Source organism: the organism of the source record quoted next, unplaced genomic scaffold (genome assembly GCF_019419815.1).
Source record: "Pyrus x bretschneideri cultivar Hongxiangsu unplaced genomic scaffold, Pyrus_bretschneideri_v1 Contig40, whole genome shotgun sequence".
NCBI classification, from domain to species: Eukaryota; Viridiplantae; Streptophyta; class Magnoliopsida; order Rosales; family Rosaceae; genus Pyrus; species Pyrus x bretschneideri.
This window is the reverse complement of record NW_025999724.1, coordinates 1,129,766-1,138,045: the sequence shown is the minus strand read 5'-3', so window position 1 is coordinate 1,138,045 and position 8,280 is coordinate 1,129,766. Positions and strand designations below refer to the sequence as shown.

At 35.4% G+C, this 8,280-nt stretch overlaps 1 protein-coding gene across 7 annotated transcripts; it reads right to left on the bottom strand.

Annotated features, from left to right (window-relative positions):
* Positions 1–376: 376 nt before the first annotated feature.
* Positions 377–3,089, bottom strand: LOC103964260 (protein CHROMATIN REMODELING 19-like). Of its 7 annotated transcripts, XR_007251502.1 has the most exons (5): positions 2,498–3,089; positions 2,036–2,153; positions 1,197–1,682; positions 987–1,103; positions 377–624 (listed from the first exon to the last, which is right to left on the bottom strand). XR_007251502.1 is itself a non-coding variant. In XM_048566155.1 (3 exons), exons 1-3 carry the CDS (start codon positions 2,678–2,680, stop codon positions 1,096–1,098), a joined length of 312 nt encoding a protein of 103 aa, XP_048422112.1. In that variant the 5' UTR covers positions 2,681–3,088; the 3' UTR covers positions 377–1,095. The 7 variants fall into 7 exon arrangements, 4 of the variants coding, with proteins under 4 accessions (XP_048422112.1, XP_048422113.1, XP_048422114.1 ...); XR_007251501.1 differs by having other exon boundaries at positions 377–1,106; XR_007251500.1 differs by having other exon boundaries at positions 377–1,103; positions 2,498–3,088.
* Between the last annotated feature and the right edge of the window lie 5,191 nt (positions 3,090–8,280).

Sequence of the window (8,280 nt, the reverse complement as noted above, 5' to 3'; positions counted from 1 at the left end):
ACCAAATAAGAAAATTCATAAATTATAGAAAATAAAATTTCATCATTTCTATTTCCATCATCTTGAAATTCCTTAGTAATCTTAAATTTTTTTCACCCAAACTAGGCCTGGTAAACGGCCGTGTCGTGTCACACCCATTATCTTAACGGGTTATTGACAGGTCGGGTCATTTTACTTGACTCGTTATGACCCGCTAAGAAAAATAATTTTTTTTCTTTCTAAATTTACTCATACCACATTGTGATATAAATATTATCTCAAAACATAAAAACACATTTGTTGTTAAGTACTACATCTACGCACTCCAAGATAAGAGCCTAATAAAAAGCATCAATACACTACTAGTCTACTACAAAATATCAAATGTGCAAGGAAATACAAAATGAAGGAGTTTTTCTTTTCAAGGTTGTGAAACCTTTCTCGGAAGTTAAAACAAAATACATTTAAAAAAAAATAGCAACAAAAAGAAAAGGTTACCGCAAGCTCGGAGCCAATCAGTGTGGTGGAGAGAGACGGGAGAGGGTGGTTGTGACTCATGGTTGTTTGAAGTTGAGGCTCAAGACTGAGATTCGAGAGTTAAGTTTTAGAGAGAGAGAAAATAGCTGCTTCAATTTGAGCCCTTGACTTCGAGAATGAGAGAGACAGAGTTTGATTTAGGCATTAGGACGGTCAAGATTAAATCTTAGCCGATCCAACGGTCATCAATTTTCCAAATTTAATTCAAATATATATATATATATGTATGTATGTATGTATGTATGTATAATGGTAGGGATTTAATCTCACAAAAGTGAGACTAAATCCTACTACTATAATTATAGTAATTTTTTCTAGTGGTATAAAATTATTAAAATAATATTTTTCTTATCGTGTAACAGGTTATCCACATGTATACCTGGACCGACACCTTATCTTAATAGGTGCTTATCGGGTAAAAAGTCACATCAGTAATATTCCATAAGATTTCAAAGGGTAAAAAGTCATACATGTAAATCATTTTGTAGAGGTGTCCCTGTTAGCGTTAGACGCTGGTTTGCACTTCGTGCCTCGTCCATAAGCACATAACTCCACTGCCATCGTTTCAGAATTTTACGATCATCTTTCTGCTGTGCATTAGAAGACCATAAGTAAAAGGAATTAAATGAACATAAAATCAAAATTATTATCAATTGTCCATATGCAACACCAAAGCAAACCTGTGTCTTTCAAATAGTGAGTAACACACGAGAAGAACATTAAAAGGAGGTGGTAATCCAGCTTTGGACAAAGAGTTCAACTCTTTTGAATATGCCGATCATGCAACCCCATGATACTGGAGAACAGTGAATGATGGGCACCACTTTTTAAGTTATCTTTCCCAATTTTCCAAAACAGAAGCAGGGTATACAATCAAATGTGGACCTGGGTCATCATTTAACTGTTTCAATAGCATCAAGCATGTTATAGCCTGTTTAACAAGGACAAGCAACGATCACCTCCCGCTCTTGGCAGTGGAAGGATAACGGGTTGGTGCCGTCCGGATCCCTCATGGCTTGCCGGACTGTTCTAATTTGAACCAACACTTCTTTAAAAAAGTTTCCAAAAAAAAAAAAAAGCTAAACATATTATTGGCATATGCAAAGAGAAAGGACATGCAGGTACTTGAATGGTCTTCCCGAGACCTATCTCGTTGGCCAAAATGGCTGCACAAAATGTAAAGGATACTAAACTGTAACGATTCAAAATTGAGACTAAACCAAGCCATATATGCTTATACACTTAGCCTTATAAAATTAACAATGCAGTTGAAAATTTTTGAACTATTGTGATCTAATAACATTTAAGCTTAACATTTCAAAATCATGCAGTAGTAAAATAACTAATGAAATTCCATTCGGTGATCTGAATTTATTAGTCACACAGTTTAAGATCTTGTACTACTCAGAGTCTAGAGAAGCAAAATTTATCACAGTCATGCATTTTTACACAAAGAATTACTTTCTAAAGTAGAAGTAAAATCAAAATTATGCTTAAAGAGAACAATAAAAATAAGTACCTCCACCAATACCCTTTTGATACAGCAGAAGAAGAAAGTTAACACCAACCAACTGATATGGCTTGAGAATAGGTTGAAAATCGGAATCTTTAGACCTACAAGCCTCAATAATGTCATCCTACAACAAATAACAGTAACCATCACTTGCCAATCCAATTGAAAGAGGATATAACATTAGCAACAACAACAGAAAAAATAGCCAATTTTATGCTTATGAGGACCTCTCAACACATATTGAAAAGAAATACAATACCTTCACGCAAGTAATACTCAATGACATAAAAGAACTGTACTTTTATACAGCTACATTCTATTGGTCTGTAATTTTCCTTATTTCACTAATTACATTGGAAACAAAGGATACCAAATTTTGTAGCCCAATTATGAACGAGTAAAGGTAAGAGCTTTCCAACTCCATGTCATTCATAATACAAGAAGCTCAGTAAAAGTGAGAAAAGGCACCTGATTGACAATCCTCACAGAGGTAGCTTCCACTTTGGCGTATCGATCAGAAACCACCGGAGCCGAACTCCCGTGGAGCTCCTTTCTCAAATCCGCCGATATTTTGGCACACTTCTGCAAAGCCTTCCCAACCATGTCGTTGTCCTCCAACTCCTTTACCTCCTCCCCTTCTTCCTCACTCATTGACTCAATATTAGCCTAATCCCCATCGCTATCCTCGTCCTCGACCACAAACTGATGTCCACGATTGACCGGCCTGGCCTTCGAGACCTCATCCGCATTGTCGTCCTCCAATTCGTTCTTAATAACGACTTAATCGGAGTCGTCATCCTCCAGTTTGTGATTAATCTCAACGCAATCGGAATCGGAGTCCTCGTCATCGTGGGAGCTATTACGGTTTGAAGGCTGATTGGAAGGCGAGGAGGAAGGCTATGAGAGAGGATGAGGAGAAGATGAGGAGAAGGCTGGCTGGGTGCAATTGGGAGGAACGCTACGCGAGACGGAGTGAGAGAAAGGGCGAGAGCAGGAAGTCAGATGAGGAGGAATGACTCTTTTCCATTTGGTCCAGCGTAATTTGGGAAAATTCAAAATAAGCACCTATTTTTCACCATTGTGATGTCGCGCAAGTTATATTTTAAAAATTATTATAAATTTTACTGAAAATGTGACTTTACTCCATTCAAATTCAATTTTTGTACATAAAACCCACAATAATATATTTTTCTAACAAAAACCCAATCTGAACTACAATAATAAATTTAAAGCTACTTAATAAATATACATACCATTCAATTTATGAAGTATTATACGTACAAAATAAATAAATTTAAAGCTATAATAAATATATATACCATTGAACTTGTTGGGATATGCATTCTACAAAATTAGTTTCAACGATCCAACCATCAAACTTGTTTGTATATACTTTGAAATCGCATACGCTAAAAATCGCAAAAAACAAACAGTCATAGATCAAGTAATGGGACAAAACATTTTGACGATTATAAACGAAAAATCACGATTTAATGGTTATTTTAACTTTGATTTTGATGATTTTTTATAGCTACACTCCTTGACCCTATATGAATACAATGAATGAACTCGATTTTCAATTTAAAATATTTACAGTAGTGGATATCACAAAATCTTATGTTATACTTAATGAAAGTATAAAAACCCTTTGCGCAATGTGGTTGATATGTCACGTAAACAACCTTTGTGTGACATATTGGTTGGTACGTCGTGCAAACAACCTTTGCGTGATGCATTGGTTTGTACGTCGTGCAAAAACAAAACGCATACTACTTCCTGCTTAAGCGGACTACATGGCCATTTGAGCAACATAACACATACTACTTTCCGCTTGAGTGGATCACTTGGCCACTTGAGCAATAGAACACATACTACTTTCCGCTTGAGCAGAAGAAAAACTATCGCTTGAGCAGCAGACCCCAATGTAATGCTCACTTGAGTGACCTAATAATTTTTTTTTAATTTTTTTGACAATTCTTAAAACAAAAGCAATGAAAACACAAAAATTAAAGTGCCCACCCCAAAACTTAAATGAAACATTGTCCTCAATGTTTGCAAAAACTAATACATGCAATGCATTCATCAAAGCAAAGAAATGGAAAGACAACATAAAGAAAAAAAAATTGAAAAAAAAAAAAATTGCAAAGATGGGATTTTGAACTCCCTTTAATGAAGTATCGAAGTTGACAAATCACCCATTCAATGATCCAACCCTCACTTTAAAGATGTGGAAAAAGTCGTTGACTTTGCACGACGAAGACTGTCGCGTTTTGCGCAACAAAAACCTTCGTCGCGCACAACAGTTTCGCGTAACGAAGGTGAAGCTTCGTCGCGCAATGTTGGGAAAAAAGTAGTTGAAGTCTTGGTTTGGTGCCAAAAACTTGCACGACGAATAAACTGCATTGCGCAAATAGTCTTTGTTGGAACTTGTGAGGGACTGGGAGTCCCACATCGCCCATACACTTTTTGAAAGTCCCCTTACTCACTTATAGTTTGACAAAAATTAGGCCAAAGCCATAGAACTTGGGCCTTGGACTTGGAGGGTTTGGGTGTATATATTAAATGTCAATGATTGGGGCTCTTGGGCTTGGATGGATGAAAAACACAAGTACGATTTTTACATTTTTGATTTTAGGATTCAGTTTTTTCCTGAAAGGATAAGACTGATTACATAAATAGTTACGCCTGTTCTGAAAAAATAAGCATAAACGACCACAATTGTTCAAATACGCCATTATATATATGGCAGTAATATCAAAAACCAAAGACATCAATTCCATCACTTTCTCCTTAATTCTTCATAGAGAAACACTTAGTGAATTCGCCAAGAATCTAAGTTCGAGTGCAAGAACTTGGATTAGATAGTTGTATCCTACAAGATAGACGTCCGTTGAACTACTGCATTGGTGTAGGGGCTAATGTCTGTTTTAAGAGATTGCTACTGCAAGCCTCTATCTTAAAAAACAAATCAGTGATTTGTGATTTTATATGCAATTTCATTAATTGTTCATATTTTGATATATTGTATCGATTGTGGAATTTTCATTTGAAATAAACTATGCAAATTATTATATATTGTATAATTGAAATTTGATAGGTTCTAACAATCTAAGACAGAAGTTGATTTCATGGATCAATCAAATGTTGGTGTTGTCAAGCAACACGTTGAGAAACCTGAGAAATTCAAGGGAGTTGATTTTAAATGTTGGCAACATAAGATGTTGTTCCACTTGACAACTCTGAACTTGACACGTCATTACTTCTGAGGCCCCTGAAGCACTAGAAGACGGAGATATTCCTGCCGAAATTCTGCAGGCTATAGAAGCTTGGACTCACAGTGAATTTCTATGCATGAACTACATTTTGAATACTTTAGATGACTCTCTGTATGATGTTTATTCATCATATAAGATTGTGAACAATCTGTGGGAGTCTTTAGACAAAAAGTATAAGTCTGAAGTGGCTAGTTCGAAGAAGTTTGTGATTGGAAAATTTCTAAATTACAAGATGAGTGACACCAAGTATGTTGTCAAGCAAGTTGAAGAACTCCAAGTGATTGTTCATGAGTTAGATGAAGAGAATCTCGGTCTGAAATAATGTTTTGTGGTTGGCTCTATTATAGAGAAGCTACGTTCGAATTGGAAGGACTTTAAGATTTATCTTATGTATTTAATTGAAGACAGGAGCATGGATCAGTTGATTCTCAAACTGCGTGTGGAAGAGGATCATTGCAAAAATGAGAAGTATGATGTCTCATCGTTGGAGGCAAAAGCCAATGTTGTGGAAGGAGAAGACTCACACAAGGAAAAGTACCATCAGAAAAACAAAGGCAAGGATGCTGCAAAGAAACCACTGTTTGCTGTGAAAGGGAAAACCTTCAAGAAAATCAAAGGAGGTTGCTGGGTTTGTGGAAAGATAGGTCATAGGGCAAAGGATTGCCGCCACAAAAAGGATCAGAATACTGAGAATTCTAATCAAGCAAACATTGTAGAAGACAAGTTTTTTGTTGTTGTATCTGAGGTCAATTTATTGAGTAATTCCAATGACTGGTGGGTTGATACAGGAGTAACAAGGCATGTTTGTGCTGATCAAAATTTATTTGTTTCTTACCAATCAATTAATGGTGGAGAAAATTTGTACATAGGAAATGCAACTGCATATGCCGTTGTAGGGAAGGGAAAAGTGACAGTTAAACTCACTTCTAGAAAAGAGCTTTCACTCACCAATGTTCTACATGTTCCTGATATTCACAAGAATCAGATTTCTGGATCGCTTCTAAGTAACAAAGGTTTCAAATTAGTCTTTGAATCTGATAAGTTTGTAATCACCAAGGGTGAGGTGTATGTGGGAAAGGGCTACCTGGCTGAGGGGCTCTTCAAATTGAATGTACTTTCTGCTGATGCTATTAATAATAATAACAAGCTTACTGCTTCTTCTACTTACTTGATTGAGTCATCTACATCATGGCATACAAGATTAGGACATGTTATTTTTGTTTTCTTCAACGAATGGTTAACTTAGGCCTATTGCCCAAATGTTCCATGAACAAAGTATCTAAATGTGAGATATGCACAGAATCCAAATATGCAAAACACTCATATAAATCAGTGGAGAAATCCAATGAAATACTTGGTTTAATTCATAGTGATCTTTGTGATTTCAATTCCATACCAACTTGTGGAGGAAAGAACTACTATATTTCTTTCATTGATGATTGCATCAAGTACTGTTATGTCTATTTGATTCATAGCAAAGATGAGGCTTTAAACATGTTTATGACATTTAAAGCCGAAGTCGAAAATCAACTAGATAAAAGAATAAAAGTCTTAAGATCAGATAAAGGTGGTGAATACGAATCTAATGACTTTGCAGAATTTTGTTTGAAACATGAAATAATACATTAAACAACAACATCATATACTCCTCAACAAAACGGAGTGGCTAAACGGAAAAATTGAACATTGAAAGATATGATTAGTTTCATGTTAAACAATTTTGGTGCACCACATAATTTATAGGGTGAGGCACTTCTTGCTGCCAACACAATATTGAACCGAATTCCACATAAGAAGACTAATGAATCTCCTTATGAAATCTAGAAAGGTAGGTTACCTATATATAAAATTTTGAAAGTGTGGGGTTGTCTTGCGAAAGTTCGAGTGCCTCTTCCAAAGAGACGAAAACTTGGACCAAAAACAGTGGATTGCATATTTATTGGTCACGCCAATAATAGTTCAGCATATAGATTTTTGGTTCATAAATCTGAAATTGCAAACATTCATGTAAATACAATACTTGGATCTGCAGAAGTTGAGTTCTTTGAGGAAATTTTTCCTTATAAAGATTGGTCATATGTATTGAATAAAAGAGTATATGATGATACTACGAGAAATGATGACGATAATCATGCTTCAACTTCTAGAGTCCAAAGCCAATATTTGGAACCAAGGAAGAGTAAAAGAGAAAAATTTGCAAAGGATTTTGGTCCTGATTTCCTCACTTTTCTAACTAAAGTAGAGCCTCAAACTTATAAGGCTACATTAGAATCCTCTGAAGCACCTTATTGGAAAGAAGCTATTTAAAGTGAAATGGAATCCATCTTGCAAAATAATACATGGGAATTGGTTAATTTGCCTCCTGGAAATAAACCATAAGGACACAAATAGATTTTCAAGAGGAAATTGAGATCGGATGGTACCACAGACAAGTATAAAGCTCATCTAGTTGCCAAAGGGTATCGTCAAAAAAGAAGGACTTGACTACTTTGACACTTATTCACCAGTAGCTAGAATAACATCTAAAAGGTTATTAATAGCTATATCGTCTGTGTACAATCTCGAGATACATCAAATGGATGTCAAGACTGCATTTCTGAATGATGAATCAGACAAAGAAATATATATGGAACAACCTGAAGGTTTCATTGTCAAAGGTCAATAAAAGAAAGTTTGCAAATTGATTACGTCATTATATGGACATAAATAAGCTCATAAGCAATGACATGAAAAATTCGATCATAATATGATCACAAATGGATCTATAATCAATGAAAGTGATAAATGTATTTATGTTAAGAAAATGAAAAATGCTTATTTTATTGTATATCTATATGTTGATGACATGCTTATAATGGGAACAAACAAAGATGTGATTTACTCCACAAAGAAAATGCTAAATTCTAGCTTTGATATGAAGATATGGGAATAGCTGATGTGATTCTTGGAGTTCGAATTCTAAGGAACTCAGATGGA

Coding starts and splice junctions, on each gene's coding strand:
- LOC103964260 (XM_018651636.2), bottom strand. CDS start 2,680: ATGAGTGAGGAAGAAGGGGAGGAGGTAAAGGAGTTGGAGGACAACGAC. Junction 2,154..2,497: donor CTGTGAGGATTGTCAATCAG/GTGCCTTTTCTC, acceptor TATTTGTTGTAG/GATGACATTATTGAGGCTTG. Junction 1,683..2,035: donor TCAAAAGGGTATTGGTGGAG/GTACTTATTTTT, acceptor CATTTTGTGCAG/CCATTTTGGCCAACGAGATA.